This window comes from Vigna umbellata, chromosome 2 (genome assembly GCF_029865625.1).
Source record: "Vigna umbellata cultivar VRB3 chromosome 2, Vumbellata_1.0, whole genome shotgun sequence".
NCBI lineage: Eukaryota > Viridiplantae > Streptophyta > Magnoliopsida > Fabales > Fabaceae > Vigna > Vigna umbellata.
The window spans coordinates 44,458,725-44,479,856 of NC_142166.1; the positions used below are offsets into that span (position 1 = coordinate 44,458,725).

Here is a 21,132-nt window from a genome sequence, read left to right on the forward strand (position 1 = left end):
AGATAAATAATGAATAGAAAAATTCCTCATACTTGAATCTGTCTTTATTTACATTAATAGTTAAAATATATTAGTGTGGATGACTTTGCTGCCAACTACAACTTCATTCCTCACAGATATGCAAACTGCAGCTCTCATCACTTGTACATCATTCTATGTTTTTTAAATTAAATACTTTACACATTACTCTTTTTACAATTTTTATATATTTTAGAATATTTAAAACATAATTAAGATTTTAATTAATATCAGAATATTTAAAATTTTAATTAATAATATAATTAAGATTAATACTTTAGTTAAAACTATGATTTAAAATTAATATTATATTAGGATTAGAATTTAACATTGATGTTGTTAAGATTATTATTGATATTATAAAAGAGTTTATCACTTTTATTAAATAAAATTAGAATCAATATTATAGTATTATTTAATTATCCTTAATTAAAGTAACATTCAATCTAAGATTATAATGAAGATGGGTGTAAGAGTTAATTTAAGATTAAATTAACATTCACAAAATGTTGTGTTAATAAGATCTAATTAACATTATAGTTAAATTAAAATTCATAAATACCATTAAAGTTTTAATTAATTAACTAATTTGAATTAAAATTAGAATTAAGATTTAAATTAAGTTAAGCTAAATTAGGATTGAAACTAATATTATACATATTAAAATAATTTGTAGTTAAAATTTTTCAAGTAAGAAGGAGTGAACTGGTTTTACATAATTTTTTTAAAAGAAATGTTGAGTCTTTAACTTTCTCAAACTTAAAAATAAATGCAAGATTGATTAAAGATAAATACAAAAGTTTTATATTCAACTTGAATCTATATCCAGTTTTATAAGCAACATGAGCTTGACCACTATAATCATAGGGTTTAAAGACTTACAAAATCTTAGACCCTAAGATATAAAGAATATTATTTGCACAATTACATCAAGATACTCACTTGCATAGTGAAAAAACTATAAATAATGAACAATACAAAAAAAAATCTATACCTAAAGTGCAGATATTACTAATCAATCCTGTATCAATCAAGAAATCATATAATTAAATATATCTTGATGGCTTATTGAAATATCTGACTCTGGTTATTTTGAATAATTAAAAAACACTTCTTTGTCATATAATTAGCTTTTAGATATACGATTTTGTGTTTTTGGAATGAGAGAAGACTCATATTTAAAGAAAAACCATTTTGCTCATGTTATCAATCGATTATGAGAATATCTCAATCAATTAATATCATTCGAATATAATTATGAACATTTAGCTATGTTTTTATTAAGAACAGTGATCAATTAAAATAATGTATATAATCATTATGCATTTCTCAAATATATATATATATATATATATATATATATATATATATATATATATATATATATATATATATATATATATATATATATATATATATATATATATATACGCCAAAAATGTTTTTAATTAATTTAACTTGAGTATAAGATTTTAGACATGACTTACAATCTAGTTTTACCAACGTATTTTTTTTAATTACCGGACTAAACTCACTTGCTTACCTTCCGGACCGCTAATGTCCGACTTATTTATCTAAGCTTGAACATTCTTAATTTAATTCCGACATAATCAATTCCGCTCAGACATTATAAAATCTATATTTGTATTATTTCCCTTTGGACAATGCAGAAAATAAAATATTAATTAGATCATAGATTATATTTCTATTATTGTGATTTGTTAGATGTAGGAGGAGATAACAAGTTCTGTCAAGTGTTAATTCTAAAAGGGTAAGAGTTGATCTTTGAAATATTCAAGGGTAATGATATAAGTACAACATAAGTTTATATTATTTATTAAACTTATGTTTATGTTTATGGAGTAAATAGTAGATTTCTCAGGATTTTTTATTGTCTGCTTGATGAAGAAAATAATCTATTAATAAAAAAGGTATCCAATATTACTTCTAATAGGTAAGAGGAATGACAACAAATCAAGTCATTTATGAATAATGTTTACTTACAACCTGATTAAAAATGAAAACTCTACCGACAACTCATATGTTATCTGTGTGAATATTTACTTTAAAAAAAATTCACAGATATTGTAAAACCTGCAGATACCTGCAAATATTAAAAAATATATATTTTATACATTTTGAAAATAAAATTTAAATAAAATTACAAAAGATATATATTAAATTTAATATAAATAAAATAAATATAAACTAAAATTTAATTTTAATTAAATTAATTTAAAAAATATAAATTAATTTTATTTTAAATAAAATAAAAATTAAATTATTTTTATTTTTTTCGGATAATGAATATCCACGAGTTTAATAGTATAATACCTACACACAATCTCTTTATAAGTGAGTATTAAAATATTCATCCACAACTTGCAAATAATAAATATACAGGTGTAATAACTATTTGTTATCCACATATATCCGCAAGCAGCCTACCTTTTTATCATCCCTACTTTCAATGATTTAATTTGTTTTGTGAAATGTTGTTTGTTTTAAAGTCTAATTAAAACTATTTTAGTATATTTTGAGTCCACGACCATAATTTAGTTTGTGCGAATAAAAGATTGGGTATTTCGTTTTACACCCCGTAATAATTATTATATATTACGTATATATATTTATTTTTATGTTGAATAAAAGATTCTATATTATATAATCCAAAACATTCTGGAATTACATAGTCTAAAAGTGAAACTGAAAATATTAAATAAAAAATGTTTATCCTACACTTCTAAAATTTCATCCTACACCTTCAAAAATTTTACTTTTAACCGTCTGACATCTCATCATCATCCTGTATCTCTAACTTTTTCAAAACTTTATTTCTAACTTTAATAAATATTTTTTCATTTTCTTTTTCTTTTTATTAAAAACAATCTTCACTACCTTAATAATAATTTAATTTAATTTATTTTAACATTTAAATATTATTTAAAATAATTTTGTATTTTAATAATTATTAAAATATAATTTATATTATAATAACAGTTATATTAAAAACATAAAAATAAAATAATAATAATAATAATAATAATAAAAATAAATTTGATTTAATATATTCAAATATATTAAATTATAATAAAAATATTAAAATAAATTAAATAATTATTAAATTTTAAATAAAAATGAAAATTTAAAAAGCTTATTTATATATTAAAATCTATAAAATACGTTAATATTTTGCTTTTTATTTAAAATTTAATAAATATTAAACTTAAATAAAAATTATAATATTACTCATTATATTTTTAAATTTTAATAATTAATAAAATATAATTTATATTTTTAAAATAGTTCTATAAAAAAAGTTGAAAAATAATAACTAAAATAAGAATAAAAATAAAAATAAAAATAATACTTAAAATCATATTTAATATATTTAAATATATTAAATTATATTAAAATATTAAATTAAATTTAATAATTATTAAAATTTAAGAAAAACAAAATTTTTAAAAATTTGTTAATGAGATATAGATATCAATAAGTTATAAATCGGATATCATATTGGATAAAGAATAGTTTTTAAAATTTTATTTTATATATAAATTTTGATAATTATTTAATTTAATTTAATATTTTAATGTAATTTAGTATATTTAAATATTTTATTTAATATAATTTTATTTGTTATTTGATAAATAATTGTTTTAAAATTTTGTTTATTATTTAAAGTTTAATAATTATTTAATTTAATTTAATATTTTAATATAATTTAATATATTTGAATATATTAAATATTTTATTTAATATAATTTATTTTTTTGTTATTATTTTTATTTTTATATTTTTAATATAATTATTATTATAACATAAATGATATTTTAATAATTATTAAAATATAAAATTATATTAAATAATATTTGAATTTTAAATTTAGTTATTATTAAGGTGATATAGAGTCTTTTTAACAAGAAAAAGAAGAAAAAAAAAATTTATTTATTAAAATTAAAAATAAAATTTTCTATAAAATTAAAGGTGTAGGATAATGATAAGATGTCAGAAGGTTAAAAGTGAAATTTTTGGAGATGCAAGATGAGATCTTGGAGGTGTAGGATGAAATACTCAAATAAAAAATGTCCTACAAACTCTTCAGTTTGAAGAGATGCCTGGGCCAATACTGATGCTTTGTTCAAATGATTGAGGCTCATAAAGCCCTAGGTTGTTATTAAAGATAAGGTCATTGTTTCCTCCACTTCAAAAGTTACTAAATACAGCCCTACAATAAGAGAAAAAGATTCAAACATCCTTAGTCGGGGCATGATATTAATAACAAATATTAGTATTATTGATAACAATAAGGTTTAATCCTTTTCGACATCCCTATTTATGTACGAATGTCTCAATTGGGTCCTCGTTTTCTAAAGTGTATCAAAACGGTCGTCCAGTGTGGAACGAACGGTCGTCCAGCAGTAAGAGGTCGACGAGCGTTCGTTCTCTGGTAGACGAGCGTTCGTTCGCTGGTGGACGAGCGTTCGTTCGCTGGTGGACGAGCGTTCGTTCGTCATCTCAGCATCCACTCATCAATTTTTTTAACGCCGTCCAGCCAACTTAACGGAAAGGACTCAATTGATATCAATTTTCAAAATTAGGGACCATTTTGATACACTTTAAAAAACGAGGACCCAATTGAGACATTCGTACATAAATAGGGATGTCGAAAAGGATTAAACCTAACAATAATATTATTTTATACATTTTATTTTTATATATCAAATAGTAACATTCCAAAATTTATAGTTTTAATATTATTAGGGAATTAACACATTTTCAATAAAAAAACATTTAAGAAAACATATAAAATATGATTACGATTATTAAAATATAATCATAATTCAAATTTATATACAATACATCGAATATCAACAAATGAATTAAAGATTTTTTAAAACAGTGAAAATAAACAAAGCTACTATAATTATCTATGCATCATTACCAACACCTGTTCCACAAAAATATCATTCTTTGCTCACACCAATCAAGTAATCATTATCAAAGAGAAATAATCAAACAAACAAATAAACATGAGCAAAAGGGTAAGCTAATTTATAAAAGACTCAGATATGCAATTCAATCAAATAAAAAATATAACAATTTCATTCTCAAAATTCATCACAACTTAAATATATAGTTAGACTCTAGACTTGACCATTCAGATATATGTATTGGTATCGAACTCTTGGGAGACCTGCACATGTGTAATGAAATAGTTTGTCACCCAAACTATCAAACAAGGTTAATCTGTCAAACACTTATGATCAAATTGACCCCAGTCTACGAACATCCTACTACTCCTTACGACATAACCACCCCTCTCTACTTGAGGTTGGATGATTATTGGAATACTAGGATCATCCTCCATTTCGAAACCCCTACAACAATACATTACACTAAAGCACAACACTAAGATTTTTCCCATGAAATTTCTTTCACCACATACTTACACTGAATACACATCCATTATTACCATTAATAGGGCATTTATAAGTATCAATAACTATACATATCATCATAATAACTAGCTTAAAAACAAACAAGAAATTAAAAACCAGGGAAACAACATAAAAGGCCAAAAACAAGGCTCTCAACGAGCCACGTTGCTCGCCTAACGAGAGGACCTCTTGCCCAACAAATTAAGGGAAATAGAGGTGCAAATTTGCAGTGGAAAAGTGATGCTTAGTGTCCAATTCCACCGTTCAATGCCCAAAAGTCATAGAGTTCACTGATTTCGTGGCGCTCAGCACCCATGTGACTCTTAATGTATTGAAACCAGTAGCTCTCGAGTTTTGCAGCGTTCAACGTCAAATAGGGCCGCTCAACGCTATATCAGATGACAACAACTTGATTTTCTGATTTGGTTGCACCCTAAACCTATCCAAATGACCAATATCCTTAACACATGAATTGATTCAAAAACATGTTTATAACTGAAATTGAGTACTAATTTAATTAATTGGTCAGTAATGAGATCCACTAAATCAAACCAACAATTCAAATTCTACATGTTACAAAACATATTTTAGTGATTTAAGTGGTTAATCAAGTCACAAATGACTCAAAAATATATCCTAAACATTCAGTTTCTTCCCAAACCAACTCTTTTAGATTTTCACCTGTAAAAACTTCAAATTAAACCAAAAATCAGCCTAAAACTCTACCTATTTACTACATCAAAATGCAAGAGGAGTTTCCAACCAATTATAACCTCAATATCTCATCTCAACTGATCAAAACAGGTAACAATGAATAAGTATTTAGAGCAATACTTTTCCAACTCAATTTATACACATTTAATTCAGTTTCAAGCGTCCGTACTACTATATAATACTACTTAACACCCTACCAAATCAATTTTCATTCCAATTAGAGCACCTCAAGACAAATTATCAAACTTAACAAGACTTTGAAAACAAACATTTAGCTTCCCTTACGTGATAAAAGCTAAAATAGCTCGAAAGGATCTAAAACCGCTTCTCCAACTTAAAGAGCTCTATTTACACTTACAAAAAAAAATATGATTAAGGTACATTTTGATGAAAACCCATCTAGGGAGCTTGATAGAAAACTATCCAAGGAGCCATAACTTGAACCAGATTAGGAGAATGGAAGAATAAGAAGGGTTTCAAGGACTTCTAATCTTAAGGAGATGGTGTGTTAATCTTTTTTTTTTCCTTCTTTATATTTTGGCCAAGGACTTACCTATCAATGTAGCTTAGTAAACATAGACGATTTTGAAGATTCACTACATGTAGCTTAGAGGTCCAGAAAATACATGTTTATAGTCAAATGAAAACCCTTTGAGTATACTTTCTAACAAAGAATCAATAAGCTCACTTGGAGTTCTATGGAGAAAGTTATGAATCAAACAATTAACAAAGGTCAAAGTGATGTTTTCAATTGGGTTAGTATTGGGCTTCTAGCATCTTTTGGGCCTTGGAAAGATAAAGAGCGTCCCTTTTAGCTTGTTAAGAACATTCTAGAATTTGAAGGAATATCCCATGTATCCCTTTGGATGAATTCAAAGGGAGAAGGCTCTCATGCATCTCCCTTGAACAGTTTCAAAGGAAGAAGACTCTCGTTCACCTCCCTCGTTCATCTCCCTTAGATAATTGAAAATTTCAAAAAGAAATCTAGTTCAATGTACTTTCCTTCCTCTTAAGAGTTCTTATTTTTGTTGAAAGAAAAGTTCTACCTCTGTAAACATATCTTAAAAATAAATGTTAATGAAACTTTGTGAAATTATAATCTTACTTTCTCTAAAATCATTTAGGTTATCTTATTATAAGACTCTTCCTAAATTTTTTTTTGTAAGGTTGACCAAACCTCCTTTAAGTTCTTCAGATCACACTTGCTTCATTAATCAAATCTTTCCCATGTTACTCTGTAACTTCTCATCAATTTTTTAAAAAAGATTCCATTGTCCAAATCTTACTTTCTTTAAAGATCTTAAAAAATATAAATTCCTTTATTAAAATAGATATATTCTTAATTTTTTTTTATTAAATGTATACCATATACATTCAATCTAATAGATCACTCTAAAAGAACAAAAGTTAAACTAGTTTAATATTATTATTGTATCTTGTTTTTTTATCATGAAATAAATGTAATATTAGTAAATAAATCTCATTCTCTCATAGTGTAAAGATTGAAAACAAATTACCAACACACTACTGATTCGGGTGAGAAGACCAAGTAATAGATCACAACATTTTTAAAGTATTTTTTAATACTTCCATTAAAAACTGAGTATATTCTATATTGTTCATTTTATTAATTAATATTAATTAATGAGAGTTTCATAAATACTATACACGAACTAACTTGAGATGAATTGAAATATTTAGTTTTAAACAGAAGTAAAACAGTGAGTTGGTTTACTTAAAAAAAATCATCTTACACTTTTTAAATTTTTTATTCAAATATATTTAGTATATATATATATATATATATTATATGTATATATATATATTATATGTATATATATTATATATATATATATATATTATATGTATATATATTATATATATAACAGTATAAAGTTAAATATTTACTATAATAATTATGCACTTTAGATAAGTTCTGAGAATAATGTAATAAAGAACAAATATGTTCAATCTTGAACGTGTGCAATAATGTACTAAATTAGCTATATTAATATTATCAGGTGTGATATTAGTTTTTATCTTAATAAAAATGATAGAATTTGTAAATTGTTAAAATAAATAAAAAAATATGGAATTCTTACAACACCTATATTTAGGATTAGGATGATCTAGAACAACTAGGCCTTCTATGAAATCTCTCAACACAAGAAACCCTTTGAATGCAATCTGAAGTTAAGATAGGGTATAGATATTCAAAGATGCTTATATTAAGACTCAACGATTTTTTTCAGTAAAAATATTATCTAAAAAGAATTCAATTCATTTTAGTTCATATTCTTAATCTTTAATATTTTTGAATAATGTATCCATTACAAACTATTTTTTTTAATATTTCTAAATTTTAAGTACAACATATATATATATATATATATATATATATATATATATATATGTATGTATGTACTAAAAATACTTATTTAAATTAAAAATACATCTTATATATTTGGAAATATTTATTTAATATAAAATTTAATAATATAAAAATAAACACATTTATTATAAGATATATTGAAACAATTTCAAATTCACCATTTTCTAATAATAATTATATTTATTTATTATCTAGAAGATTTTCTAAATATGCATTTCATATATTCTTATTTTACATTTATAAAAAAATAAATAAAAAAACTGTCTAAATACTAAAATTAATTACATTCTGATTTCGTACAACATATTTTAAATCACTTATTTTTTTTAATAATATAATGAATTAAAAACATTAATATTTTTTGTAATTGTTATTATTTTATTTAAAAAATATACTGTCGTTTCCCCTTCTTTAAATAAGAAGAAATCACTGAAACTCATTTTCCCCAAACTAAAAAGAGAGAGAAAAGTTCTTAGGGTTTCACTTTGGTTCCTAGCCGAGAAATTTAATCAATAGAAAATTGATTTTTCATTGAAAGGGACGAATTTGAGTTCATGGACCGCTTGCGTCCTCGGAACCGAGAGGTTTTTTCTGGATTTACAAAAGCAGAGGTATTATTATAATATTATAGTTATAAATGACTATAAGTGTTATATCTTTCTCTTGACTTATTTTCTGTCTTTCCTAAAAAATGAACAGTTTTCAAATGCTTTAATTATGTTCATTTGAGTCTGTATGGAATTAATTTAGTATGACTATAATTATAAAGTTTGTAGTTCAGGGTTTTTTCTTCAAAAATGTCATGCATGTCTTAATTTGTATGAAGTTAGTGAGTAGTAAACTGATACCTTGTAAGAGACAACCATAACTATGAACATGTTGCAGTTGTGAACAGTCTAAAAACCTTTATTGCAGATCTCTTCTCCAAAACCTGGTTGTAGAATGTAGAGGGTGTGTTTTTACATGTCCTGCTAATGATTTGAACTTGCTTTGCTCTGACAAACAGATTGAGAAAATGAAAAATTTCTTGAATGAACCTAAAGGAGTAACATGGGGCAGAGAATTTTACCAAAAACTGGCTGGAAGTTTCAAGTGAGTTGTACTTATTAATGATTTTGGATTATTTTCTAGTAATAAATGAATTATTGTCATTGAGGAGTGTTTGAGTGTTGCAGTCGTTCCACTGGTCGTGCAGGGAAGCCTGTGATCAAATGGACAGAGGTTAATGCTCTTTTTTACTAACTCTTATTTAATTTACTTAATGTCCTGTACATATCCTTCAAATACTGCAGTTGTATTCAGATATTGTTTATTTTTGTTCTTTTCTAAAGTAGTTTTTTCATTAATCCTTTATTTTGGGGGAAAATTCTAGATTGAAGGTTGGTTTCAGGCAAAGCTCCAAGACTTACCACAAGTCCCTAACAGTGAGTTGATGGTTCCTAAATGTAAGGAAGGTGAGTCTTCTGATGGGCCTTATGGTTCTTGTCATAGTCAGTAGTTATGCTACCTTCAAGCATTCTTATGATCAAAATTATATTATTTAGTATAATTGTAGCATGTGTCATCACAGATTGAGTTATGATAGGTTATCTATCTTATGGTTGATGTCTATGGTGTCTATGCAGTCTTCAAGTATTCAAATAATCATCAACATTGAATTATTTAATATAATTGCAGCTGCGTAAGTTATGGCTTTTATGCTGCTTTATTTTATTTGGATATGTTTGGTTGAACAAAATATGAAAATGAAAGTGATAATAAATTCCCTTCAGAAAACCTTTTTCACTTTCTATTTTGTTTCCCCTTTTTGGTATAATTAACTGCTAGACTTTTATTTATTGATATATCTGAGGAAAGTCCTGATTAAATGTGTTTATCTGATGAGATTGTGTCTGAACTGATTGTTTTTCAGTAGATGTTATGCAAGATCCATCAGAGTTGGAATTTGAAGCAAAATCATCAAAAGACGGGGCATGGTAAGCACATGGAGATTATTGCAGTTAGCTCAAATTATCTTAGCGATCTGTGTTTATGATGTACTTTTAATGTCACTGAATGAAAGTTTCCTTATATAACCTTTCAGAAGCATTCAAGAAATCTTCATGCCCACCATTATAAACCCACATGTGAATTATAATGCTTATTGACATTGTTATTTTGGAGGTCCTTCAATTGTTGATATTGATCATATATGTGTCCCATTGACCTGCATTCCATGTTGGTAGAAATGTTGTTTCAAGTCTTCAATTATGGAATATACCTCTAGTTCATCTAAGATCAGATTTACATCCCAGTGATAGTGGAATGGAAAAAGTAATTTAAATATCGGCGTAGATATCTCTTTCAGGTTATCTTATTATTAATTAATTATTGCATTATCATTAACATGGAAAGACACATTCTGTTTGGCTGAACTTGTCCACGTCTTTCTTTTTGCATTTGCTCCATTCTATTGTATTCTGAAGATAGAACTTGTGTTGGAGTTCCCTTGTAGAGATATTCTTAAAATTCAGGAGGCTCTTGTATCTATATAATCCTATTATAGACCTTATTCTAAGTTCTAATACAATTGTTTTCTCTCTTTTTAATAAAGATTCAGTTATGTGGTTGCTTGTGGATGTATCCAGGTAGATTATTTAAATGATGTTTTTTCACACAAACAAACTAGATGGTTATGTTGGTTTTTGTACCTGCTGAAATTCTAAGCTAGCTGTTTTTTTCATTCTTCTAGGGAAGGATATTTAGAAGTTTAACCATCTATGCCATAATACTATAATGGTTAACTTGTTAATCCTGAGACTTGGTCTCTATTATTCCTTCCTGCTGAAATATTCGGAGTGGTATATTTTTTTCCTATTGGTTGACCTGTACTTGTCCATCTTTCTTTTTAACTTTCTATTTTTGAAAAAATAAGTACTGATTCTCATAAATTTTACTGATCAGCTGTCAATTGTAAGATAGAAGCACATTATACTAAGCATAACTGTTCTGATCAATTGTGTATTTCTAAATACTGTTTAATTGCAGGTATGATGTTGAGGCATTTCTTGCTCACAGATTTCTTAGCACAGGAGAAGCTGTAAGTTTTAACAATCATGATGTTGATACCTTTGTGTTACAAGACTTGTTAATGAATTGATAATTTGTTTTCCCCATAAAAGTTACTAGATTTTTTCATCTGAGACACTCTTGCCCTTTGTTAAAGGAAGTTCATGTCAGATTTGTTGGATTTGGAGCTGAGGAAGATGAGTGGATCAATATTAAAAGTTCAGTCCGCCAACGCTCTATCCCATTGGAAAACACAGAGTGTTCGAACCTAAATGTTGGAGACTCTGTCCTATGCTTCCAGGTGAATTAGGCTGAATTTCCTTGCTTAAGTTTTGTTACAGTGCATCACTGTAACTGTATTTAACCTAACAGTTCCAATTGCAATTTAGGAGAGGAGAGATCAAGCAATTTACTTTGATGCTCAGATTGTAGAGATCCAAAGGAGAATGCATGATATTAGAGGTTGCAGGTGTCTCATCTTAATAAGATATGATCATGACAACAGTGAGGTGCATAGCATTTCTTCAATTGGATGTTTTAACGTCTCTATATGTAATTTACAAGTCTTTAATGTTATATTTATAATTACCAGGAAAGGGTTCGATTGAGAAGACTTTGCCGCAGAGCAAAATATTAGGTGTATTTGGAATGAATTATTTTTGACGTCCCAGGTGAGTTTTCAAGCATTCATCCAATAACCTGGGTGCAGTTGGAAGCAGCTTGCACTGGCACTTGACATGAAGTTTTGGTGGAAAAAAACTATTGGAAATGGTTAATAGTCAATTAGATCTTTTTGTGCTTATATTAGTAGATTAGGGCAGTGGGCAGTCAAAAGACGAGTAAGATTCAATTATGTGCACTTGGGGTGACTCAATTGTTGAACAATATGTTTTTTGTTTTTCATTATGGTAAGATAGGTAACTCTCATTATTATTATGTTTTTGGAACTGAATGATACGATGAAATTATTAAGGTTGAATGGGTAGAATTAAGGTTTATTTAAAGAATACATATGCTTCTGTGATCATACTGTAGCAAAAAGAATTTGCATATTCTATGCATCAAGAGAAGAATTAGTAAATTTGATAAAATGTGTGCTATAATCATTAACTAACTCAACTTCTCATTATAAAATATGGCAGTGTGGTTGATTTGTTAGTGGGTTTTAATTATTTATCCCCATAATATTATAACTGAGCAAAAACATAAGAAATTTACAAATAATGAAATGTTCTAATACTCTCATTTTGAAGGTTTTGTCAAAAGGTTAGGACAGTTATGTACAAGTCAAAATTGGACTATGTGCAACAGAGAAACTAATTGATCTTACAGTAATTTACATGACAAACTTACTAAACATTAACCCGTTTTTTAGAGTTATAAAAAAATGATAACAACGTAGTCTATGCCCAATTGGCTTTATATCTTTAGCTTATAGCCCAAATTGTTAGTTGACTTTATGGTTTGAGTCTTTGGTTGCGCAACAATTACTGAACCCAATTAGAGAATAACTGGTAAGCTATTGAACACTAATATCATCATCATGACTCTCAATGTTACTCAATAGGTCAAGATTTTATTAAATGTGAGAACAAAAGCATTTTGTCTAAATTTTTAAATAGCCCACAAAATACAGAAATAACTTTGCTCAAAATCGGCTACTTTCAATTTTTCTACATACCGTCATAAACACAGGCTATTACAACTTTATATTTGCATTTCTATTGTACAAAAAAATACAATTAAATTTAATTTTTATAAAACCAGTTTAATATAAAACCATAAAACATAAGTATTTTTAAGTGAAAAAAAATTGTTACCTTAAAACAGGGGGACCTTTTAGTAGAAATATTATGCCAGATATTTCCAGAACATTATTTTAATTCAATAAAAGTAATCAAATTAAGCAACTCAATTAAGTAAAATAATAATAATTATTATAAAAGTGTATCCTCATACAGAAAAATACTTACTGAAGAATTCAACCAAAAACTACAGTTATTTTATTCACACAAGCAAGTCAATACTTGGTAGGAATATGGCAAGTTGAATTGGTTAAAACCATGACATGGTCTATTGCATTCAAAGATTTACTAGGCAAACATTAAAAGAATGCTACAAAAAAACAAAAACACACTATTTACCCATCAATTATTATAATTATGACTAATTACAAAATATATTATACATTATCCATATCATTATCAGTTACTTAACACAGTTTATCTTCCAAAATACACAGATTCGCTCTAAAAAGCCACAACAAAATAGAGCAGGAAATAGATCCCCAACTTCACACCCTCCATACCACAATAATTCACCGCTTTTCCAACACCAGAATCAAAAGTAGCATGAATTTAGGCTTTTCCAATACCAGAATCAATAGTTGCATGAATTTAGACATCAATTCGAACTTTTGCCTTTCACTTTGTTGTTTGTTGAATAGCCGGGGAACACCTAATCAAATAGATACTCAACATAAAATTATTTGACCATATAAAAAACATATAATAATTATGCCTTATGCCTAGTTCATACACAGATTGACATAAACCAAGTATTTCCTTTCCCACAGGACACTCGTCAATGTATTCCATAGTCACCATCTTAAGCCAAGGCAAGACAGCTAACTCAGTTTAGTGGATATCATTGCATCATCCAAATAACTATTAAGTCAGTGTCACTTAAGGCAAGCATGATATTCATATAGTCAATAGATAACAATGGCTCCAGATCTAGAACTTGATCATGTTTCATATTGCTCTGTAGTTAATTATTACATTTCTTACAATATTGCATTTGGGAAAATAAGAGCAGATAGGGGGAGGAAGGCTCTCCATTTTATTAGTTGCCAAAAGCCAACACTTAAAGGACACTCTTACTAGGAGTCAGCCTAACTGTTTATAGACTAATTCCTTCACTTGGAAACAAAAGACAGATCACATAATTTTAGGAAAAAAGCTCCTAAAATTAAAAATAGCATTTTTTTTAGTGAACAGGATGTGAAAGATAATCCACTAGAGCCAGCATAGTGATTGAGGGCTGGGAAGCATCATAGATTCTAACCTGAGTACCACTATACCAAATATAACCCCAGAAAATCACATCTATATAAGGAATTAGAGAAATTTTCTATTTTAAGTCATCCATAACCAAACTACCATTTCTCTTCTTGACCTTCAATAATTGTAGTATTGTGAAATTCAACATACGGCAATTTTGTTATTATTAGAACATAAATTTGAAGTTCAAGTCACCCCCTAAATTTCCTAAGAAAATCCAAATATTCAAAAAGAAGAATAACATACGGCGAATAGTTCCAAAAAAACCAGTTCCTTGAACAGCTTCTGATTTCCTTGACCATATAGGTTGCTCTGGGCAACATAACATTGCAAGGACCAACCAAAATCTGCAAGTTTCCACAGCCATGGAAGTTAAATATATGGTCCAAACAACCTGAGTTCCTATTGAGCAAGAAAAATGTGATGTAACATCAAACAGCCAATGCAATCAGGCCAGATAATCACTAAATGTTTCATGCATATATAGTATATCTAGATAAAACAAGTTACATGAATGTTTCAGCAGAACCACATAAAATGTTTAATAATAATTGAGGCAGAATTAAATACCTGCTTCAAGTGTCTAAGTAACTCAGTAAATATACAGATCAATATTGAAGCGGTAGAGAAGTTATCTTCCAAGATGTGCTTCCATGAAAGCTACATTCTCAAGAGAGCGAAATGTGCACCTTGCAATGTTTGTTGTTAGAACAATAAAATGATCACCCAGTCATATAGAACGACTGACCGGAAGCCCATCATGTAGACTTCGGAAATCAAAAGAAGTAATTAGAATAACAGTAGTAAAAATTTAATGTCATCATTACACATATATGCGGCAAATATTTGAAACATCGAGTAACTGAGATGATGCTTAGATAGCTCCCATGCAAAACAATCAAATAGATGGAAAATGTAGTACCCAAAACTTTCTTAATTGAAACAATCATAATGGTAAGGTACTCAAAAGTAGCAAACTGATAGTGCAAAAACAATTTTCAAAAGCAAAACAGAAAAAATAAAGTAAACATACTTCTTGAAAAAAATTGGAACTAAAGCATCCGTATCCTTCACTCCAGTTAGACTAATCCATTAAAATTTGATTAGATGTATTCACAAATCAACCAGAGTTGGGAGTAAACTATGACAAATAGAAAAAAGCAGCAGCAATAATAATAATGACAATGATTAAATAATTACAATCAGTTGCCAAAATGTACAACTTTCTATTTGTCAAATTCAGACATGAAGAAGCCCAGAATTAAATTTAAGTCAAAAGTGTGACTAGGATAAAGAGGGCCAAGTACAAGGGTGCAAAGCTTAAATGTCCAGTTCCCACTGGAAAATCTAAGTTCATATTTGTTAAAAACCACCAGTAAACAAAAGCCTAACCTGTGCACATGCCTTCAACATATTAATAATTACTGTTCAGATCTGTACAAACTTTATATCAAAAGACTCTTCCCGATTGACAATCTAATTTTACTCACAACTCAAGTATTTTTGACAGCTGAAAAACAGTGCACAGGTTTTGCATGATGATATGTGATGGTGACCATAAAGTAAGTTTAGCATACATTAATACTGAACTGCATTGTTCAGAAAATTGGTCAGAAAGCATCTTCAGTTCCCAACTACAAGTAAGAGGAAGCAGGTTTGGGCCAGTGATCAGAATTCAGCCAGAAATCTCAATTTCAGCAGGTTATGACACTGTTCTCCCATAGCAAATAGATGCAATATAGAGATTCTTTGCCCATTTATCCTGCAGAAACAAAACACCAAATGTCAACAAGAATGATCATAGAATTGTTAATGAATAAAGGAAAATTAGATGCACTGTTTACCTTAACATGAGCACTAGGAAAAGCAGATGTGCGGAGTGTCTCCTGAGTTTCATCAGTTGGTTTTCTTCTTGGGACACTAAGAACAAAAGCAGCTTGGTCCCATGTTGCAGCAGTTGAGGTGATGCGATAACCATTATCCCACCTTCGATGAATACCTTCACTGGGATACAAGAAATCAAGTTCCACAACCTGGTTTTGAGCACAGAGAGAGATATATATATATAAATTAGATTACTTTCTTCAGTGCCACAATTCTAAATCACAAAGGACTTTCTAAAATGCAGGACCTGATCAGAATAACCAGCCCCACGTGACATAACAATTGCCCATCTAGTGCCAGCAGTGGCCATAGCAGTTACATAAAATCCTTCTCTCCATTTTTTGTTGATCCATTTAAACGGAAACGAATCACTGACTTTATAGGATTGTTGTACGTACTGGGTACCTAAAAGGATTCATCAAACAATTAAAATAAGAAGACAGCTTAAACAGCCAGTCAAAATGTGCAAAAGGGATCATCAAAAGTCAAGTGGAGCAGATCCCAGATACACAATACACAGAACAAAGACTTCAGGGATATTTACCTTTAGACATTACAACCAATGAGCATCCATTATGAGCTCCGGCTATGGCACTAATATAATAATTATTTTCCCATTGTTCCATAATCCATTCCTATTAAAACAGATACATGAATTTGTCAGTTTATATTAAGTTCAAAACAAAAATAGTAAAACATAATACAGATAAAACTATATAGTTTACAAACATGATACTATGATATCACCAGCATCACAGTAATGCCACTGCTGAAACATAAAATAGCTAACCTTATGAAGAAAGCAGGAAGAGAGTTCATAAACTTGTGCAGTGAAACCAGTGCCAGCATCCATAATGAGTGCCCAAAGATTAGTACAAGAAGCCACACTGCTGATAAATAAACCATCTTCATTCCCTTTATCAATGTGTTGGGCTAACCGCACATCAGCTACATTATAATGATACCTAAACCAAAAGATATATCTTTAGGCTCCAACGTTTTAAAATCACTGGAAAAAACGTATGCAACATCAGACGAAAACCTTTGCTTCATTGGTCGACGAGCATTGTAAACACTAATCCACTGTGTAGCAGGCATTCCCATTCGAACCTTTTTTTTAGGCTGTTCATCATCATCATCTTCCATGGTCAAACGCCCCCTCTTATGGCCAACCTGACATATAAGCTACACAATAATAGCCCAAAACGAGCAGTAAGAGTCAGAATTTAAAAGTGTAAACAATAAATAGTAAATTCTAAAGTAATAATATCATGAAGTACCTTCTGAGCACCCTCGGTGTTTATTGGCCTGATATCTGGATTTGGGCCCACGATTCCATCAAAGAGGGATATATATTTTGCATAATTTGGTTCTTCATCAAACTTCAAATTCACTACATATTCAACAAACTGCCGGAAAGGTTGAGGACAAAAGCAACACAATGTTTCTGGAGAGGTGGCCATCTTTTTTTTGCAGACAAGAAACCCTTTATTTTCCCCCTGTAACAACAAACTTCATAAGAATCATATTTTCATTTACCATCAGGTATCGGTACTAAAATGATTATATTTGAAACAGTCATAACCTGATATCCTTGCCAGGGAAGCCGACCCCGAAGAAGGAAGACAAGAGTGTAAGCAAGAGATTCCAAGTCATCTCTCCTGCTACCTGTTCTACCAAGATGAGCATGCACACTAGCATAACGAACTGTGCCCCTGTGGCAAGAATATAGCTCACAATCATTCAAAACCTGCATGTTGACTAAGGTTTGTAGATTTTTAACAAATAATTTACCTAAAAACATCTGGACGCTGATCATATTCAACATGAAGGCCAGTTGAATTATCACGCCACCGAGTTGCTGGGTAGATGAATTGGGAGTGCCATATGAGCATCAAAATTATGAGAAATTAGACATGTTCATTGACAATGGACATATCAAGGGTAATGTAGTGTACTTACCTAACCCAAGATCAACCAGAAACAATTTCTTTTCATCTGGAGTTCCTGGGGGTCCAAGCAAAAAATTCTCAGGCTTTACATCACCATGCACATATCTGCAATAATGACAGAGAATGATGAAATGTTCTTGAAACAAAAATATACTCAATAATCATTTCAGTTAAACAATACAAGCATATACAAAAGAAAATAAAATCCAGAGTTCCTAATCAAAAGTTCAAACAGATCCAAATTTTATAAATCCCAAATCGTTTTATAAATATAAATGCTGCTCATCCATAGAAATAAGATATGTTTCTCCATCATCATGTCACCAAAAGGTAACAAATTATTGACCATGTTTTCTAACATGATAAACAAAATTTAACATGATATGGTCACATCAGTGGGGAAGCATTCTGAACTGACCAACATGTCAATGAAAATAAAAACCAGAAACAAATCATAAACATAATCAGGAAAAGGAGCATCACCCTCTAGAATGCATCTTCTCTAATATGGAGATAGCCTCAATTGCAATACATGCTACCATTTCAGTAGACATGCTGAAATCCAAAAAAGAAAAAGAAACATAGTTAGCTATTAAATAAAAGTTCCAACATTAAGAAAAAAGATTAATTACACTTCAATATTTCACATAGATACTCACGTGTGAGAGTTGTTATTCCAAACATCCCACAGACTGGGACCAAGCATATCCATTACCTGTATGTAAAGTTTAGTTATAAAATCATTTAGAGACAACCACAAGCCTCCATCCATCAGTTAAAAATTCATGAACACATACCATAATATAGTAGTCACCTTGCCGTCCCTTGAAATGTACTCGTGGAACACCATGACTACCGCCTAATGCACTACAAGACATAATCACAGCAAAGTTAGCACTTAATATCCAATATAAAGTGAGACCACAGCAGAGCAACTCCATCACGTAGGAAGAAAAACGTTCAACTCACTTGTAAACCTGCCACTCATATGGTGGTCCATAGTTGCACCCCTTGCTGCTTCTATGCTCAAATTTTAAAGCTACCTACAGTCATTAGAGCAACGAGTGGATAGCAACAAATCCAATATGTATCATTCAAATACAATTGTAAACCAAAGTTCACATGCTAAGACCATACCTCAACAGCACCGGCACCAGTCCGTTCGCTAGAATTCGTAATTCCTATCCGCCGACCAACATACACTTGCCCAAATCCTCCCTTCCCAAGTTTTCTCTCAGTTCTATACAAAGGAGAACCACCAACTTGAACCTGTTGCAAACAAAAATACACAAAAGATTAATTTCCAATGTATACAAAAATTATTCCATATCAGTACCTTAGGTTTAAATTTCATTCATCCAGAGATTAGAAACAGCGATAATAAAAAAAATCTAAGAACCAAACTTGAGCTCCGTGGAGCGACATAGGACTATTTAGCATGTAAGCTGCTGTAAGATGTTCAGCGTTCCACAACGGAAAAGAAACAACACAGGGAAACAAGACATATAAGCAGAACACTGAGCAGATAAAGTTATGCTTGTACATTTTTCCAGAACTCAAACTACAGAGAGAATATGTGAAACTAAAATCACCTTCTCCGGAAGAGGGGCAGTGCTGCCTTCATCTTCAGCTCCCGGAACCTTATCTGCGCTACGGCCACGGCTATCGTCTTCATCCATGTCTTCCTCTTCAAAAACCAACCGAAATTTTATTATAGTTATTCTCTTTCTCTCCTAGCTTGTATTTTAAATTTCTATTTCTATTTCTGGCTCCGCAAGCAGCACCAGCGTAATCGTTCACGATTTCATCGGCGGCGGCGATCGCATCGTTCTGTCTCCGATTCCTCCGCGTTCGGGAAGCCGCGGCGGATGTCTTCCTCCGTCGAGCTCTGGCGGTCGCCGGCGAGGCTGGCTGAATGATCGGGATAGCGTTTGCGTTGTCTACGAGCTGGTTTCTGCGAGTTCGGGTACGCAGCTCAGGCATGGTAAGGATGGTGGTGGCCCATGACGAAGAGGGAGACTCATGAAGGTTCCAGAATCATCGATCAGACCAGATTTTGAAGTTTAAATAGAAGAATTGATAGCAGAAAATCGGAAAAACGGGTTGGGTGATGAATAAATAACGAGGGAGTTAGAATCAACCCGAAATTAGGGTTTGATGAGAATGAACTTTAGAGATCTGTGGAGGGAAACAAAAATGAAAGGATTCTCTGCAGTTCTAGATTTCAAGTACAGATACAGAGAAACATGGATAGAGATTTGTTATTTCATTTTTCCTAATTTTTAAAATATAAGCATTTTATAGGCGTGCATTTCATTAGATTGCCACTTATGTGGCAAAGATGGTTACACTTAATATTATTAATAATAATGATTAGTAATTATATTTTCGTCAAATAATAATAATAACGTGTGGATATAGTTTTATTTTTATTTTAGAAGTCTTATTTGTATGATTGTAAGTGTTGTATTCTGTATTGAGAGAGTTGGAAAGTGGTCTAGTTTATCTATCCTTTTGTCAATTTAAATTCAAGACTTGGAAAATAATGCAGTAAACATTTATAGTTGGTTTGGTGTAACAGGATATAACTTACTAAAAATACTAATATATTTTTCACA

General features: G+C 29.7%; 2 protein-coding genes across 5 annotated transcripts; one reads left to right on the forward strand and one right to left on the reverse strand.

The window, feature by feature from the left end:
• Window positions 1-9,004: 9,004 nt before the first annotated feature.
• Window positions 9,005-12,625, forward strand: LOC124844610 (protein SAWADEE HOMEODOMAIN HOMOLOG 1-like). 2 transcript variants are annotated; one of them, XM_047321576.2, is made up of 9 exons: window positions 9,005-9,179; window positions 9,575-9,660; window positions 9,744-9,789; window positions 9,941-10,022; window positions 10,481-10,544; window positions 11,596-11,647; window positions 11,774-11,917; window positions 12,006-12,125; window positions 12,209-12,625. In XM_047321576.2, the coding sequence occupies exons 1-9, from the start codon at window positions 9,123-9,125 to the stop codon at window positions 12,251-12,253; spliced, it is 696 nt and encodes a 231-aa protein (XP_047177532.2). In that variant the 5' UTR covers window positions 9,005-9,122; the 3' UTR covers window positions 12,254-12,625. The 2 variants fall into 2 exon arrangements, with proteins under 2 accessions (XP_047177532.2, XP_047177533.2); XM_047321577.2 differs by having other exon boundaries at window positions 10,484-10,544.
• Window positions 12,626-13,732: 1,107 nt separating this feature from the next.
• On the reverse strand, window positions 13,733-20,787 carry LOC124844595 (Protein kinase family protein). 3 transcript variants are annotated; one of them, XM_088106996.1, is made up of 19 exons: window positions 20,107-20,787; window positions 19,652-19,783; window positions 19,484-19,557; window positions 19,312-19,381; window positions 19,174-19,229; window positions 18,998-19,069; window positions 18,525-18,619; window positions 18,357-18,423; window positions 18,148-18,277; window positions 17,843-18,061; window positions 17,605-17,747; window positions 17,353-17,527; window positions 17,107-17,197; window positions 16,810-16,967; window positions 16,523-16,711; window positions 16,256-16,440; window positions 15,249-15,445; window positions 14,925-15,025; window positions 13,733-14,073 (listed from the first exon to the last, which is right to left on the reverse strand). In XM_088106996.1, exons 1-16 carry the CDS (start codon window positions 20,191-20,193, stop codon window positions 16,381-16,383), a joined length of 1,818 nt encoding a protein of 605 aa, XP_087963122.1. In that variant the 5' UTR covers window positions 20,194-20,787; the 3' UTR covers window positions 13,733-14,073; window positions 14,925-15,025; window positions 15,249-15,445; window positions 16,256-16,380. The 3 variants fall into 3 exon arrangements, with proteins under 3 accessions (XP_087963122.1, XP_047177510.1, XP_087963123.1); XM_047321554.2 differs by having other exon boundaries at window positions 15,249-16,440; XM_088106997.1 differs by having other exon boundaries at window positions 14,925-15,080; window positions 15,249-16,440.
• Between the last annotated feature and the right edge of the window lie 345 nt (window positions 20,788-21,132).

Bases quoted from the DNA above. Each gene is read 5' to 3' on its own strand.
- LOC124844595 (XM_088106996.1), bottom strand. From the start codon at position 20,193: ATGGATGAAGACGATAGCCGTGGCCGTAGCGCAGATAAGGTTCCGGGA. The intron at 18,278-18,356 runs GTAAATTATTTG...TTCTTGCCACAG, and splicing joins CAGCGTCCAGATGTTTTTAG to GGGCACAGTTCGTTATGCTA. The intron at 17,198-17,352 runs GTTAGCTATTTT...CTGTTTTAATAG, and splicing joins CTTCCTGCTTTCTTCATAAG to GAATGGATTATGGAACAATG.
- LOC124844610 (XM_047321576.2), top strand. From the start codon at position 9,123: ATGGACCGCTTGCGTCCTCGGAACCGAGAGGTTTTTTCTGGATTTACA. The intron at 11,648-11,773 runs GTAAGTTTTAAC...CCTTTGTTAAAG, and splicing joins TTCTTAGCACAGGAGAAGCT to GAAGTTCATGTCAGATTTGT. The intron at 12,126-12,208 runs GTGCATAGCATT...TATAATTACCAG, and splicing joins ATGATCATGACAACAGTGAG to GAAAGGGTTCGATTGAGAAG.